Raw genomic sequence first — 16,629 nt, forward strand, 5'->3', positions numbered from 1 at the left:
ACCCCTATGGACCCCCATAAACCCCCATGGACCCCCATAAACCCCCATGGACCCCCCTAAACCCCTATGGGCCCCATAAACCCCCATGGACCCCATAAACCCCTATGGACCCCCATAAACCCCTATGGACCCCATAAACCCCCATAAACCCCCATGGACCCCCCTAAACCCCTATGGACCCCATAAACCCCTATGGGCCCCATAAACCCCCCATGGACCCCCATAAACCCCCATGGACCCCATAAACCCCTATGGACCCCATAAACCCCTATGGACCCCCTTAAACTCCCATGGACACCCGGAGGGACCCCAAAAGAGCCCCAAGGGGACCCCAAGAACAGAGAAGTCCCATTTAATACAAAATGCATTTACTGGGGGGACACTGAGGGGGTTTGGGGTGACCCCCCATCGGTGGGGGAGGGGTCAGAACCCCTGGGGGGGGCTCGAGACCCCCGGGGCTGTTTTGGGTCAGGGCACACATTTGGGGTTGGGACAGGGTCTGAGGGGGGTTTGGGGGGGCACCCCTGGATGAGTGGGGGGCACCCATGGGTGGGCGGGGCTCCGGTGGGTGGGCGGGGCTCCGTGGGTGGGCGGGGCTCCCCGGTGGGCGGGCGGGGCTCCGGTGGGTGGGCGGGGCTCCCCGGTGGGTGGGCGGGGCTCCCCGGTGGGTGGGCGGGGCTCAGCGGCGGCCGCGCTGCTTCATGTGCTGCACGAAGTAATCGTTGCAGGCGATGGTCAGCCCGGCCACCAGCGAGAAGAAGCCCTGGAAGCCAACGCGGCCATCGCGGCTCTGCTCCACATCCCGCAGGATCCGCTCCAGGGCGTTCGGGTCCCGCTGGTTCTGGGGGAAACGGGGAGAGCGTCAGATCCTAAACGGGGCGGATCCCAAAGGGGAATGGGGCAGATCCCAAAGGGAAATGGGGCAGATCCCAAAGGGAAATGGGGCAGATCCCAAAGGGGAATGGGGCAGATCCCAAATGGGGCAGATCCCAAAGGGGAATGGGGCAGATCCCAAATGGGGCAGATCCCAAAGGGGAATGGGGCAGATCCCAAATGGGGCGGATCCCAAAGGGGAATGGGGCAGATCCCAAATGGGGCGGATCCCAAAGGGGAATGGGGCAGATCCCAAATGGGGCAGATCCCAAAGGGGAATGGGGCAGATCCCCAAGGGGAATGGGGGCAGATCCCAAAGGGAAATGGGGCAGATCCCAAATGGGAATGGGGCAGATCCCAAAGGGGAATGGGGCAGATCCCAAAGGGGAATGGGGGCAGATCCCAAAGGGGAATGGGGCAGATCCCAAAGGGGAATGGGGGCAGATCCCAAAGGGAAATGGGGCAGATCCCAAAGGGGAATGGGGCAGATCCCCAAGGGGAATGGGGCAGATTCCCAATGGGAATGGGGTAAGATCCCAAATGGGAATGGGGGCATATCCCAAATGGGAATGGGTCAGATCCTAAATGGACCAGATCCCAAATGGGAATGGGTCAGATCCCACCTTGGTAAGATCCCAAATTGGAACAGGGTCAGATCTAACTGGGGCAGATCCCAAATGGGAATGGAGCAGATCCCAAACTGGAACAGGGTCAGATCCCAAATGGGAATGGGGAAAGGGAATGGGGGGATCATCCTCCCCAATCCCAGGGTTTTATAGGAGCTGATCCCAGGGTGTTGTGGGGTTCTATCCCGGGGTTTTATAGGATCTGGTCTCAGGGTTTTATGGGATCCAATCCTGGGGTTTTATTTGATTTAATCTTGGGGTTTAAGGGATCTAATCCCGGGATCCTATCAGGTTTGATCCCAAGGTTTATGGCATCTAATCTTGGGGTTTATGGGATCCAATCCAGGGGTTTATGGGATCCAATCCCAGGGTTCTGTCAGGTTTGATCCCAAGGTTTGTGGGATCCAGCCCTGGGGTTTATGGGATCCAATCCCAGGGTTCTGTCAGGTTTGATCCCAAGGTTTATGGGATCCAATTCCATGGCCCCATAGGGTTTGATCCCAAGGTTTATGGGATCCAATCCCAGGGTTCTGTCAGGTTTGATCCCAAGGTTTATGGGATCCAGTTCCATGGCCCCATAGGGTTTGATCCCAAGGTTTATGGGATCCAATTCCATGGCCCCATAGAGTTTGATCCCAAGGTTTATGGGATCCAATTCCATGGTCCCATAGGGTTTGATCCCAAGGTTTGTGGGATCCAATTCCATGGCCCCATAAGGTTTGATCCCAAGGTTTATGGGATCCAATTCCATGGCCCCATAGGGTTTGATCCCAAGGTTTGTGGGATCCAGTCCTGGGGTTTATGGGATCCAACCCCAAGGTTCTGTCAGGTTTGATCCCAATGTTTGTGGGATCCAGCCCTGGGGTTTATGGGATGCCATCTCAAGGTTGATGTGGTTTGATCCTGGGGTTCTCTAAGCTCCTTCTGTCCCATCCCATGGATCCCACTGATCCCACTGATCCCACCCCACAGACCCCACAGACCCCACAAACCCCAGAGACCCCACAGAGCCCACAGACCCCATTCCCACCTCCAGGAACCCCGGGAACTCCTTGTCCATGAGGGCCCTGAGATCCTCCTTGGCCAGGTGCTCCTTGTCCCCCGCGTACTTGTGGAAGGTGAACATGAGCGTCTCCATGGCGTGCTCCAGCTGGGACGGCATCCTGGCGCTGGGGGACCCCAAAAATCACACTGGGACCCCCAAAATATCAACCTGGGACCCCAAAATATCAACCTGGGACCCCAAAAATCACACTGGGACCCCAAAATATAAACCTGGGACCCCAAAAATACCCATGGAATCCCAAAATACCCATGGGAACCCCAAAAAATCACAGTGAGAAATGAGCGTCTCCATGGTGTGCTCCAGCTGGGACGGCATCCTGGTGCTGGGGGACCCCAAAAATCACACTGGGACCCCAAAATATCAACCTGGGACCCCCAAAATATCAACCTGGGACCCCAAAATATCAACCTGGGACCCCAAAATATCAACCTGGGACCCCCAAAATATCAACCTGGGAACCCAAAATATCAACCTGGGAACCCAAAAATACCCATGGGAACCCCAAAAAATCACAGTGAGAAATGAGCGTCTCCATGGCGTGCTCCAGCTGGGACGGCATCCTGGCGCTGGGGGACCCCAAAAATCACACTGGGACCCCAAAAATCACACTGGGACCCCCAAAATATCAACCTGGGACCCCAAAAATACCCATGGGAACCCAAAAAATCACAGTGAGAAATGAGCGTGTTCCAGCTGGGACGGCATCCTGGCGCTGGGGGACCCCAAAATATCAACCTGGGACCCCAAAATATCAACCTGGGACCCCAAAAATCACACTGGGACCCCCAAAATATCAACCTGGGACCCCAAAAATACCCATGGGAACCCAAAAAATCACACTGAGAAATGAGCGTCTCCATGGCGTGCTCCAGCTGGGACGGCATCCTGGAGCTGGGGGACCCCAAAAATCACACTGGGACCCCAAAAAATACACTGGGACCCCAAAAAATACACTGGGACCCCAAAAACAGCCTGGGACCCCAAAATATCAACCTGGGACCCCAAAAATACCCATGGGAACCCCAAAAAATCACAGTGAGAAATGAGCGTCTCCATGGCGTGCTCCAGCTGGGACGGCATCCTGGCGCTGGGGGACCCCAAAAATCACACTGGGACCCCAAAATATCAACCTGGGACCCCCAAAATATCAACCTGGGACCCCAAAAATCACACTGGGACCCCCAAAATATCAACCTGGGACCCCAAAAATCACACTGGGACCCCCAAAATATCAACCTGGGACCCCAAAATATCAACCTGGGACCCCAAAAATACCCATGGGAACCCCAAATTCACATTGGGAACCCAAAAATACCCATGGGAACCCCAAATTCACACTGGGAACCCAAAAATCTTCATGGGAAAGCCAAATTCACACTGAGAAACCCCAAAAATCACAGTGGGAGCCCCAAATTCACAGTGGGACCCCAAAATTCACAGTGGGACCCCAAAATCTCCGGGGAAAACTCCACACTTGGAACCTCAAAAATCCCAATGGGAAACCTGAATTCCCACTGGGAACCCAAAATTGCTGATGGGAACCCCCAAATTTTCCCTGAGCCCCCCCCAATTCCTCTTGGATCCCCCAAATTCCTCATGGACACCCCAAATTCCTCTTGAATCCCCCAAATTCCTCCTGGACACCCCAAAGTCCCCCTGAGCATCCCAAATTCGTCTTGACACACCCCAGATCTCCCTGGGACCCCAAAATTCCCTCCTGGGACCCCCCAAAATTCCCTCCTGGACACCCCAAAATTCCACCTGTACCCCCAAAATTTCTCCTGGACACCCCAAACTCCCCCTGAGCTCCCCAAACTCCTCCTGAACATCCCAAATTCCTCCTGGACACACCCCAGATCTTCCTGAAAACCCCAAAATTCCCTCCTGGAACCCCCAAAATTCCCTCCTGGACACCCCCAAATTCCTCTTAGATCCCCCAAATTCCCTCCAGGACCCCCCAAATCCCCCCTCCCCCCGCCGCCCGTTCCGGGCCCCGCGCATTTTCCAGGAATGTCCGGGAATGCTCCGGGCGTGACTCAGCGGGGGGGGCGGGGGGGATGGGGGGACACGTCCCGAGGGTGTGGCCGCTGTCACCCCCCCCTTGGGGACACCCCGGTGACTCACGGGGGGGGCGGGACCGGAGCCCCTCCCTGGGAGGGCCCCCTCCAAAAAAAAAAGCAAAAAAAAAATTTAAAAAAAGGGAGGAAACCCCCCAAAAAAGTGACCCCAAGAAAAAGAGGAAGCCTCTAAAAAAAGGGGAAACGCCCCAAAATGGGGACACCCCCCCCCCCCGAAAAGGAGAATCCCAAAAAAAGCGGGAATCACCCAAAAAAAGGAACTCCCAAAATGCCGCCCTCAAAAAAAGGAGGAACCACCCCAAAAAAAGGGAATCCCGCCTAAAAAGGAGGAAACCCCCAAAAGTGACCCCCAGAAAAAGGGAACCGCCCTGAGAAGGGGAGACCCCCCAAAAAAGGAGGAATCGCCCTAAAAGTGAAATTCCCCAAAGGGAGGGAACCCCTAAAAGGGGGTTCGGGGATGGAGACCCCCCAAAGTGATGCTGAGGATTCCCCCCCCAAAATCAGGCTGCGGGATTTGGGGTCCCCAAATTTGGGGACAGGATTGATCCCCCCCAAAATGGGGGTGCAGGATGGAGCCCCCCCAAAGCGGGATAGCGGGACCCCCCTTTACCGGGGAAGGGCGGGGGACCCCAAAACGGGATTTTTGGCACTTTTTGGGGTGCAGGAGCGACCCCCAAAAACAGAGTGACCCCCCCAAAACCAGGATAGCGGGATGGGGATCCCAAAGCGGGATTTGGGGATGGGGTTCCCCCTTTTTGGGGTGCAGGTGGGACCCCCCGTTCAGAGTGACCCCCCCCCGGTACCGGGGCTGGGTGGGGGAGCCCCAAACCGGGATTTACACCCCAAATTGGGACTTAGACCCCAAAGCGAGATTTGGGGATGGGGTTCCCCATTTTGAGGTGCAGGTGGGACCCCCCCGGTACCGGGGCTGGGCGGGGGTGCCCCAAAGCGGGATTTGGGGATGGGGTTCCCCGTTTTTGGGGTGCAGGGCTCACTCACCGTGCGGGGCAGGTCTCGGTGCCGGTGTCGGTGCCGGTGTCGGTGCCGGTGGCGGTGTCGGTGCCGGTGGCGGTGCCGGTGGCGGTGCGGGCAGTGCCGGGGCGCGGCCCGGCCCGGGATAGGCACGGCGGGGGCGGGCCGGACCGGGGGGCGCGGGGGGGGGGGACACGGGGCGGTCACCGTGAGTCACCGGGACCGCCCGGACAGAGAGCCCCGCCCCGGGGCTGTACCCCCGAACCGGGACCGGGACAGCGGGGACACCGCCCGGGGACAGCGGGACACCCCCGGGACAGCGGGGACACCCCCGGGGGACAGCGGGGACACACCGGGGACAGCGGGGACACCCCCGGGGGACAGCGGGGACACCCCCGGGGGACAGCGGGGACACACCGGGGACACCCCCGGGGGACAGCGGGGACACCCCGGGACCCCTCAGTGCCCCCCCCCCGGACTCTCCGGATCCCCCCGAACTCCTCCGGTCACCGCGGACCCCCCAAAAAACCCCCGGTTCTGTTCCGGGACCCTCCCGCCCGCACCGGGGAGCCCCGCCCGGGGTCCCGAGTGACACCCCCAAAAAACCGGGGACACCTCGGGCCCCCCGGGTCCTGCCCCGTGTCCCCTCCGTGTCCCCTCAGTGTCCCCTCAGTGTCCCCTCAGTGTCCCCCAGTGTCCCCTCAGTGTCCCCTCAGTGTCCCCCTCAGGTGTCCGTCAGTGTCCCCTCAGTGTCCCCCCCGTGTCCCCCCCGAGTCCCCCCCGAGTCCCCTCAGTGTCACCCCGCCCCGCCCTCAGGGCCGGCGCCGCGGCGGCGCGTGCCGCGCTAATGACACTAATTACAATTACAATCACTAATTGGGCGCGGGGCCCCGCGGCGGGGAAAGGGGGGTGGGGACAGTGTGGGGGAGGGGGGGACACACCCAGGTCACCCCCCCAGGTCACCCCCCCGTGTCCCCGCGTCCCCGCCCCGGCCCTGCCTCAGTTTCCCCACCCGGGAAGGGCAAAGGTGAAGGGGAGGGGGAGCCGCACCCATGGCGGGTGGTGGCACCGCCCTCCCAGTGTCGCCTCCTTGTCGCCAGGGTGTGGCACTCGCCCTCGGGCGGGGCCCTGCCCTGTCCCCACAGCGCCGCCTTGTCCCGGATTGTCCCCAGTGTCCCTCCTATTGTCCCCACACTGTCCTCCTGCCCCCTCCCTCCATCAACCCCGCCCCACCGCTCTCCTCTTCCTCACAGGAGCCCCCTAACATCCATGCCCACCCTTCTCTCCAAACCCCTTCTCTCAGTCCCCAAAAAACCCCAAAATCTCCCCAAATCCCCACCCCGCGCCCCCCTTTCTGCCCTCAGTTAAGATGGCGGCTCCTCCGCCTCACGTTTTCCAAGATGGCGCCCGCGCCGCCACGCGGCCTGCCCTGCCAGGCTGCCCTTACTCAAGATGGCGCCCTCCCCGTGTTAACCGACAGCGCTGAAGCCAAGTACAGTAACCCGGATGTAACCGCCATCTTGCCCTTATCCAACATGGCGCCGCGCTCCCCGTATTTCTCTATGGTCGTGAAGCCGCGGTGCCCGGATGTGGGCGTGTCTCCGCATCCGGGAAGGGGCGTGGCACCGACTTTACCGGACGTTACGTCAGAGCGGAGCCGCCCGCGGGGAGCGGGGAGCGGAGCGGACGGAGCCAAGATGGCGGCGCCGGGGCTGGGCCGGCCCTGAGGGGCCGCGAGGGGCCCCCGCGCTCGGCGAGCAGCGACGGGCCGCAGGGGGGGCCCCGCCGCCGCCCCCGCCGCCCCGGGAGACGAGCGGGGCCTGCTCGGGGCTTTCCGCGGCCTTACCGGCGCCTCCCCGCCGCCGTACCGGGGCTGAACCGGCGCCTGTCGGGCTCCAACCGGCGCTGACCCGCTTCTTCTTGATCGGGAACGGCCCCGCGGTGCCGCCGGTTTTGGTTCTTTATCGCCGGAATTTCAGCCCAAATCGCGGCTTTTTTTTTTGTCTTGTGTTTTTCTGATTTCACAACAGCGCTTTTCCCTGGTTTTTTTTTCTTTTTTTTTCTTTTTTTTTTAATTCCCCGGGATTCCGGCTCCTCCTGAGCATCAGAAAATCCCGGGATTTGAGGCGCAGGGAGGAGCGGGATGAAATTCCCAGCATTTCTTCACTCGAGCGAGGTTTTGGGGATTTTTTTCTTGCGGTTTTTGCTTTGAGCGAAGCCCCAAAATCCACCAAAAATTCGCCATCCAGGGAATTCCTCCCTCGGGAAGGACTTAAGGGCAACGCCGCGCTTGCTTTTCCTCGCTAAATTATTCATTAGGAAGTTTAAAAAAAAAAAAAACAAAAAAAAAAGGTTATTTTTTTTGGGGGAAAAATCCGGACTGACAGCGATCCCGGCCTCTGGAATTGCGGCCGCCGCTGGAACTTTGGGAGTCTCCGAGGGGGATTTTTGGGGGGAGTTTATTTAAAAAAAAACAAACAAAAAACCACAAAAAGCAAGGAGAAGGAAGCAAAGGGGATCGGGAATCGCTGAGGAACGCTCGGGATCGCTCCGGCCTGAGGTGGGTGAGCAGGGACGGGGGAGGGGGAGCTGGAGAGGTTTGGGATGGATCTGGAGAGGTTTGGGATGGAGCTGGAGAGGTTTGGGATGGATCTGGAGAGGTTTGGGATGGATCTGGAGAGGTTTGGGATGGAGCTGGAGAGGTTTGGGATGGATCTGGAGAGGTTTGGGATGGATCTGCAGAGGTTTGGGATGGAGCTGGATAAATTTGGGATGGATCCAGAGGGTCCTGAGGGACCTGGAGAGGTTTGGGATGGAGCTGGAGAGGTTTGGGATGGAGCTGGAGAGGTTTGGGATGGATCCAGAGGGTCCTGAGGGATCTGGAGAGGTTTGGGATGGATCTGGAGAGGTTTGGGATGGAGCTGGAGAGGTTTGGGATGGAGCTGAGAGGTTTGGGATGAGCTGGAGAGGTTTGGGATGGAGCTGGAGAGGTTTGGGATGGAGCTGGAGAGGTTTGGGATGGAGCTGGAGAGGTTTGGGATGGAGCTGGAGAGGTTTGGGATGGAGCTGGAGAGGTTTGGGATGGATCCAGAGGGTCCTGAGGGACCTGGAGAGGTTTGGGATGGAGCTGGAGAGGTTTGGGATGGAGCTGGAGAGGTTTGGGATGGAGCTGGAGAGGTTTGGGATGGATCTGGAGAGGTTTGGGATGGAGCTGGAGAGGTTTGGGATGGAGCTGGAGAGGTTTGGGATGGATCCAGAGGGTCCTGAGGGACCTGGAGAGGTTTGGGATGGAGCTGGAGAGGTTTGGGATGGATCCAGAGGGTCCTGAGGGATCTGGAGAGGTTTGGGATGGAGCTGGAGGAGGTTTGGGATGGATCTGGAGAGGTTTGGGATGGATCTGGAGAGGTTTGGGATGGATCTGGAGAGGTTTGGGATGGAGCTGGAGAGGTTTGGGATGGATCCATGGGGGTCCTGAGGGATCTGGAGAGGTTTGGGATGGATCTGGAGAGGTTTGGGATGGATCCATGGGGGTCCTGAGGGATCTGGAGAGGTTTGGGATGGAGCTGGAGAGGTTTTGGATGGATCTGGAGAGGTTTGGGATGGAGCTGGAGAGGTTTGGGATGGATCCAGAGGGTCCTGAAGGAGCTGGAGAGGTTTGGGATGGAGCTGGAGAGGTTGGGATGGAGCTGGAGAGGTTTGGGATGGATCCAGAGGGTCCTGAGGGATCTGGAGAGGTTTGGGATGGAGCTGGAGAGGTTTGGGATGGATCCAGAGGGTCCTGAGGGATCTGGAGAGGTTTGGGATGGAGCTGGAGAGGTTTGGGATGGATCCAGAGGGTCCTGAGGGATCTGGAGAGGTTTGGGATGGATCTGGAGAGGTTTGGGATGGACCTGGAGAGGTTTGGGATGGATCTGGAGAGGTTTGGGATGGATCCAGTGGATTCTGGTGGATCTGGAGAGGTTCAGGATGGATCTGGAGAAATTTGGGATGGATCCAGAGGGGTCTGGGATGGATCCTGGGAAGTTTGGGAGGGATTCAGAGGGTCCTGATGGATCTGGAGAGGTTCAGGAGGGGTCCAGAGGGACTCAGGATGGATCTGGAGAGGTTTGGGATTGATCCAGAGAGGTCTGGGATGGATCTGGAGGGTCCTGATGGATCTGGACAGGTTCAGGGTGGATCTGGAGAAGTTTGAGATGGATCCAGGGAAGTTTGGGATGGATCCAGAAGATCCTGGTGGATCCACAGAGGTTCAGGATGGATCCAAGGAAGTTGAGAATGGATCCAGAAGATCCTGGTGGATTCATGGGGGTTTAGGATGGATCTGGAGAAGTTTGGGAGGATCCAGGGAGAGTCAGGATGGATCTGGTGAGGTCTGGAGTGGATCCTGAGGGGCTCAGGATGGATCCAGAAGATGATGGTGGATCTGGAGAGGTTCAGGATGGATCCAGGGAGGTTTGAGATGGATCCAGGAGGGCTCAGGATGGATCTGGAGAAGTTTGGGATGGATCCAGAGGGGTCTGGGATGGATCCTGGGAAGTTTGCGAGGGATTCAGAGGGTCCTGATGGATCTGCAGAGGTTCAGGGTGGATCCTGGGATGGATCCAGAGGATCCTGAGGGATCTGGAGAAGTTCAGGATGGATCTGGAGAAATTTGGGATGGATCTGGAGAAGTTTGGGATGGATCCAGTGGATTCTGGTGGATCTAGAGAGGTTCAGGATGGATCCAGGGAGGTTTGAGATGGATCCATGAGGGCTCAGGATGGATCTGGAGAAGTTTGGGATGGATCCAGTGGATCCTGGTGGATCTGGAGAAATTTGGGATGGATCTGGAGAAGTTTGGGATGGATCCAGTGGATTCTGGTGGATCTGGAGAGGTTTGGGATGGATCCAGAGAGGTCTGGGATGAATCTGGAGAGGTTTGGGATGGATCCAGAAGATCCTGGTGGATCTGGAGAGGTTCAGGGTGGACCCAGGGAAGTTTGGGAGGGATCCAGAGCTTCCTGATCCTCCTGCCATTAATTATTCCCAGCCAGGAGCTTTGGGGATTTTGGGAATCCCTTGGAATTCGGGGCTGCAATGATATTTTGGGATCTATTGGGATGATAATCAGGATGGATTGAAGCTGAATAAAATAAAGAAATAAAATAAAATAAAATTCCAGCAGATTCCCAAATTCCCATGGAAGAACCAGTTTTCTGTGAGGCTCCTCCTCTGGAATATTTTGTTGGGAGTTTCCTCCTCTTCCTCTCTTCCCAAAAAATCCAATTTATTTGGGCTGGGAATGGATTTTTAGGGGGGAAATTCAGGATTAATCCAATTTTTCGGGTTTTTTTTTTCCTTGTTTGGGAATTGTTCTTATCCCTGAGATCCCACTGCTGGCAGAATTCCTGCTGAGAGCTGGCAGGGAAAAATTCCCCTGGAGTCTCCCTTGTGTCCATTTTCCCTGGAAAATTCACCTAAAAATTGAGATTTGGGTCTTTTCTCCCCATCCCAGCTGAGATTTTTCTGGGATAATGTGGAATTCCATTGGCTTTGCCCTGAATTTAGTGGGAAAAATCCCCAAATATCCTCAGGGATCCCATGGGGGATGAACCTTGGGAAGCTCCAGGAACTCGTTTTTCCCGTTGATCCCGAAATTATTTGAATGTTCCCAGAATTCTGTGCCTGGGAAAAGCCTCCAGAGTGGGTGGGGAGGGATTTTCTAAATGATTTCAGCATCTTCCATCTTCTTCTGGGAGATTTTCCTGCTCCCTTCTGGGGAAAATTCATGGATTTTTTGGGGATTTTAGGATTTTGGGAGCTGAGGGAATCTCGGGATCTCCTCCACAGACAGTGAATTTCACAATTTTTGTGGGTTTTTTTTTTTTTTGGAAGTTTGATTCCAAAAATTCTCCTTTTTCCCAGGGGCCAGCACTTTTGTAAAACTTCAATTTTCCCAGATTTCTTTGGATTTTCAGGGAGCACAACCACCAAATTCCTGCTTTTTTCCTGACATCCATGGGAGGAAAACGATCCAGGATTATTCCAGGGGGGTTGGTGCTGACAAATCCAAGGATTTTCCCCAATTTTTGTACAATTCAACCCCCAAATTTGGGAGAAAATTAAAGATTTTAAGGAAAACTCCCTAAAAAAAGTGGGATCACAGCACCAGGTGCTTCCCATTCCTGTTTTTCCCCCCTGGACACGGGGCCAGGTTGGTTTTTTTCCAGGGATTTAATGGGAATTTCCTCCTTGGAGTGAGCTGGGAATTGGGGATGGGTGGGGGGTTCCTGTGGTGATCCTGATGTTTTCCTGATGTTTTGGAGACTGGAGCCAGGGCTGTGCAGCTGGGCAGGGATGGATCCCAAAGGAAAATCCCTGGGATTGGGGTTGGGATCCTGACAGAAAATCCTGGGGATTGGGGTCAGGATCCCACTGGAAATTTCCAGGGAATGGGGTCAGGATCCCATGGAAAATCCCTGGGATTGGGGTCAGGATCCCACTGGATTCCAAAGGAAAACCTGTGGGATTTGGGTCAGGATCCTGCTGGAAAACCCCAAGAGATTTGGGTTGGGATCCTCACTGGATTCCCATGGGAAATCCCAGGGATTTGGGGTCAGGATCCTGTGAATCCCCAAGGGATGGGATTTTTGGGATGCACCCTTGTGGTGTCCCACTGACCTCAGTGACCCCGTGTCCCCATGTCCCCTGTCCCCACTGACCCTGTGTCCCCTGTCCCCAGGTGCCCATGGCGGGTCAGGAGCACAGTGCCATGTCCCCATGTCCCCGTGTCTCACTGTCCCCTGTCCCCAGGTGTCCATGGCGCGGTGCTGGCGGTGCCATGTCCCCATGTCCCCGTGTCTCACTGTCCCCAGGTGCCCATGGCGGGTCGCAGGCGCGGTGCCGGCGGTGCTGGCGGTGCCATGTCCCCGTGTCTCACTGTCCCCAGGTGCCCATGGCGGGCCGCAGGCGCGGTGCTGGCAGTGCTGGAGGTGCCATGTCCCCATGTCCCCATGTCTCACTGTCCCCAGGTGCCCATGGCGGGCCGCAGGCGCGGTGCTGGCGGTGCCGGTGGTGCCATGTCCCCATGTCCCCATGTCTCACTGTGCCCAGGTGCCCATGGCGGGTCGCAGGCGCGGTGCTGGCGGTGCCATGTCCCCATGTCCCCATGTCTCACTGTGCCCAGGTGCCCATGGCGGGTCGCAGGCGCGGTGCTGGCAGTGCCATGTCCCCATGTCCCCATGTCTCACTGTCCCCAGGTGCCCATGGCGGGCCGCAGGCGCGGTGCTGGCGGTGCCATGTCCCCGTGTCTCACTGTCCCCAGGTGTCCATGGCGGGTCGCAGGCGCGGTGCTGGCAGTGCTGGCGGTGCCATGTCCCCATGTCCCCATGTCTCACTGTCCCCAGGTGCCCATGGCGGGCCGCAGGCGCGGTGCTGGCGGTGCCGGCGCGGCGGCGCCGTGGCCGGAGGAGCCGGGCGAGCGGGAGCAGGGCCTGTACTCGCTGCACCGCATGTTCGACATCGTGGGCGCGCAGCTGACGCACCGCGACGTGCGCGTGCTCTCCTTCCTCTTCGTGGACGTGCTGGACGAGGCCGAGCGCGGCCGCATCCGCTCCGGCCGCGACTTCCTGCTGGCGCTGGAGCGCCAGGGCCGCTGCGACGAGAGCAACCTGCGGCAGCTGCTGCAGCTGCTGCGCATCATCACCCGCCACGACCTGCTGCCCTACGTCAGCCTCAAGAGGCGGCGCCCCGGTGAGTGCCTGTCGCAATATACAGGGGGATATCGCGATATACGGGGTCACTGTCACGATATATGGGGTCACTGTCGTGATATACGGGGTGATAGCGGGGTACTGGGGTAACCACATCACCCGCCACGACCTGCTGCCCTACGTCAGCCTCAAGAGGCGGCGCCCCGGTGAGTGCCTGTCGCGATATACGGGGGGATATCGCGATATACGGGGTGATAGCGGGGCACTGGGGTCACATCATCACCCGCCACGACCTGCTGCCTTACATCAGCCTCAAGAGATGGCACCCCGTGAGTGTCAGTTGCGATATGTCACAGTATATCGCGATACACAAGCTCGTTGTCACAAATTATGGGGATATGGGGTCACCCACCATGAGCTGCTGCCCTATGGCAGTCTCAACAGCAGCCAGGTGAGTCTGTCACGATATGAGGCTGCTGTCATGACAGGCTGCCTTGTATCGTGATACGTGGCTCTGCTGTTGCAATAGGTGGGGCTGCTGTCATGATAGCAGGGTCTGGGATCGTGACAGGCTGTCCTATATCACGACAGGATATCCTGTATCACAGTAGGCTGTTCTATATCACGATAGGCTGCCTTATATCACGATACTATTCCGTGAGTCAGCCCTGGAGGGGCTCTGGGCTGGTGAGTGACCCCTGAGCTGGAGCCTGCCCACGGGTCAGGATTGGGATTGGGGTTAGGATTGCAGGATGATCTCCAGCTTTGGGGTCCCCTGTGGCATTTTCCCGGTGCCGTTCCCGGTGCCATCCCCGTCCTGTTCCCGTTCCCAGTGTGCCCAGACCTGGTGGACAAGTACCTGGAGGAGACGTCCATCCGCTACGTCACCCCCCGCGCGCCCGGGGGCGCCCCGCCCGGCCTGGGCCACCCCCACAAATCAGGTACCGAGCCCCTTTTGGGGCCACCGTGCCCTTTTGGGGTCACCATGCCCCTTTTGGGGCCACCACCATCCCCCTTTTGGGGTCACCGTGCCCCATTTGGGGTCACCATGCCCCTTTTGGGGTCACCGTGCCCCTTTTGGGGTCACCATCATCCCCCTTTTGGGGTCACCGTGCCCCATTTGGGGTCACCATGCCCCTTTTGGGGTCACCGTGCCCCTTTTGGGGTCACCATCATCCCCATTTTGGGGTCACCATGCCCCTTTTGGTGTCACCATGCCCCTTTTGGTGTCACCATGCCCCTTTTGGTGTCACCATGCCCCTTTTGGTGTCACCATGCCCCATTTGGGGTCACCGTGCCCCTTTTGGGGTCACCATCATCCCCCTTTTGGTGTCACCATGCCCCATTTGGTGTCACCATCCCCCTTTGGTGTCACCGTCTGATTTTGGTGTCACCGTCCCCTTTGGTGTCACCATCCCCCTTTGGTGTCACCGTCTGCTTTTGGTGTCACCGTCCCCTTTTTGGGAACATCACCACCATTTAGGGTCATCATCCCCATCTGGGATCATCACCCCCATTTCCTGGGTTCCTGGCTTGGGAATTGGGGTCCCCCTAAATGGACAGGGGAGATTTGGGGTCCCTGAGCCCATTTGTGTCCCCATTCCCCAGTGCCTGCCCCCCACCCGTCGCTGTGCTGCCCCCCAGGGTGGGATTTGGGATGGATTTGGGGTTTCCTGGGGTTGGATTTGGGGTCCCTGAGCCCATTTGTGTCCCTTGCCCCAGTGCCTGCCCCCCACCCATCGCTGTGCTGCCCCCAGGGGGGATTTGGGATGGATTTGGGGTCCCTGAGCCCATTTGTGTCCCCTGCCCCAGTGCCTGCCCCCCACCCGTCGCTGTGCTGCCCCCCGGGGGGGCCCCAGCTGGGCCCCAAGCGCCCGGGCCGGGCCCGGAGCCTCCTCGGGAACCAACGGAAACGCAGGAAGTCAGCGACCCCCGACCCCAAGGAGAAACAGACCTGTGGTGAGAGGGGACTGGGATTGGGATTGGGATTGGGATTGGGAATGGGATCCCTAAAGGGAAACAGACCTGTGGTGAGAGGGGACTGGGATTGGGATTGGGATTGGGATTGGGAATGGGATTGGGAATGGGATCCCTAAAGGGAAACAGACCTGTGGTGAGAGGGGACTGGGATTGGGATTGGGATTGGGATTGGGAATGGGATCTCTAAAGGGAAACAGACCTGTGGTGAGAGGGGACTGGGATTGGGATTGGGATTGGGATTGGGAATGGGATTGGGAATGGGATCCCTAAAGGGAAACAGACCTGTGGTGAGAGGGGACTGGGATTGGGATTGGGATTGGGATTGGGATTGGAATCCCTAAAGGGAAACAAATCTGTGGTGAGAGGGGACTGGGATTGGGATTGGGATTGGGAATGGGATCCCTAAAGGGAAACAGACTTGTGGTGAACAGGGATTGGGAATGTGGGATTGGGAATGGGATCCCTAAAAAGAAACAGACTTGTGGTGAGACAGGGTTGGGATTGGGAATGGGAATGTGGGATTGGGATCCCTAAAGAGAAACAGACCTGTGGTGAGCAGGGATTGGGATTGGGATTGGGGCATTGGGATTGGGATCCCTAAAGAGAAACAGACTTGTGGTGAGCAGGGATTGGGATTGGGGCATTGGGATTGGGGGACTGGGATTGGGATCCCTAAAGACAAACAAACCTGTGGTGAGCAGGGATTGGGATTGTGGAACTGAAATCTCTACTGCTGGAATTGAGGCAGTGCCTGGAATTGTGGGGGAATCCCAAGACAGGAAACACGATTTGGGGAATGAATTATTAAACAAAAGAGCAAAACCCCCCTCAAACTCCACCAACCCCGAAAGCCAAGCCGGGGAATCCAAAGGCCCTTTCCCCGCAGACATCCGGCTGCGCGTGCGCGCCGAGTACTGCCAGCACGACTCGGCCCTGCACGGCAACGTCTTCTCCAACAAGCAGGACCCTCTGGAGCGCCAGTTCGAGCGCTTCAACCAGGCCAACACCATCCTAAAATCCCGGGATTTGGGCTCCATCATCTGCGACATCAAGTTCTCGGAGCTCACCTACCTCGACGCCTTCTGGCGGGATTACATCAACGGCTCGCTGCTGGAGGCGCTCAAGGGCGTCTTCATCACGGACTCGCTCAAACAGGCCGTGGGCCACGAGGCCATCAAGCTGCTGGTCAACGTGGACGAGGAGGATTACGAGCTGGGCCGCCAGAAACTCCTCAGGAACTTGATGCTCCACACGGCTCCCTGAGGGATTTTGGGTTTTTTTTGGGTTTTTTTGGGTTTTTTTTCCCCATTGGTCCGCGCGGAGCTCGCCCCCCTGCTGGTGGA

At 57.8% G+C, this 16,629-nt stretch overlaps 2 protein-coding genes across 2 annotated transcripts; one reads left to right on the plus strand and one right to left on the minus strand.

Moving 5' to 3' along the window:
* Positions 1-658: 658 nt before the first annotated feature.
* On the minus strand, positions 659-5,739 carry S100A10 (S100 calcium binding protein A10). The gene is made up of 3 exons (XM_079332868.1): positions 5,643-5,739; positions 2,530-2,668; positions 659-841 (listed from the first exon to the last, which is right to left on the minus strand). The coding sequence occupies exons 2-3, from the start codon at positions 2,659-2,661 to the stop codon at positions 680-682; spliced, it is 294 nt and encodes a 97-aa protein (XP_079188994.1). The 5' UTR covers positions 2,662-2,668; positions 5,643-5,739; the 3' UTR covers positions 659-679.
* A 7,111-nt stretch (positions 5,740-12,850) lies between these two features.
* DEDD (death effector domain containing) lies at positions 12,851-16,586 on the plus strand. Its single transcript, XM_079332871.1, has 5 exons — positions 12,851-12,900; positions 13,021-13,346; positions 14,140-14,247; positions 15,119-15,265; positions 16,173-16,586. Exons 1-5 carry the CDS (start codon positions 12,860-12,862, stop codon positions 16,547-16,549), a joined length of 999 nt encoding a protein of 332 aa, XP_079188997.1. The 5' UTR covers positions 12,851-12,859; the 3' UTR covers positions 16,550-16,586.
* The last annotated feature ends 43 nt before the right edge of the window (positions 16,587-16,629 follow it).

The sequence above is a fragment of the Erithacus rubecula genome (assembly GCF_903797595.1).
Source record: "Erithacus rubecula genome assembly, contig: scaffold_579_arrow_ctg1, whole genome shotgun sequence".
NCBI lineage: Eukaryota > Metazoa > Chordata > Aves > Passeriformes > Muscicapidae > Erithacus > Erithacus rubecula.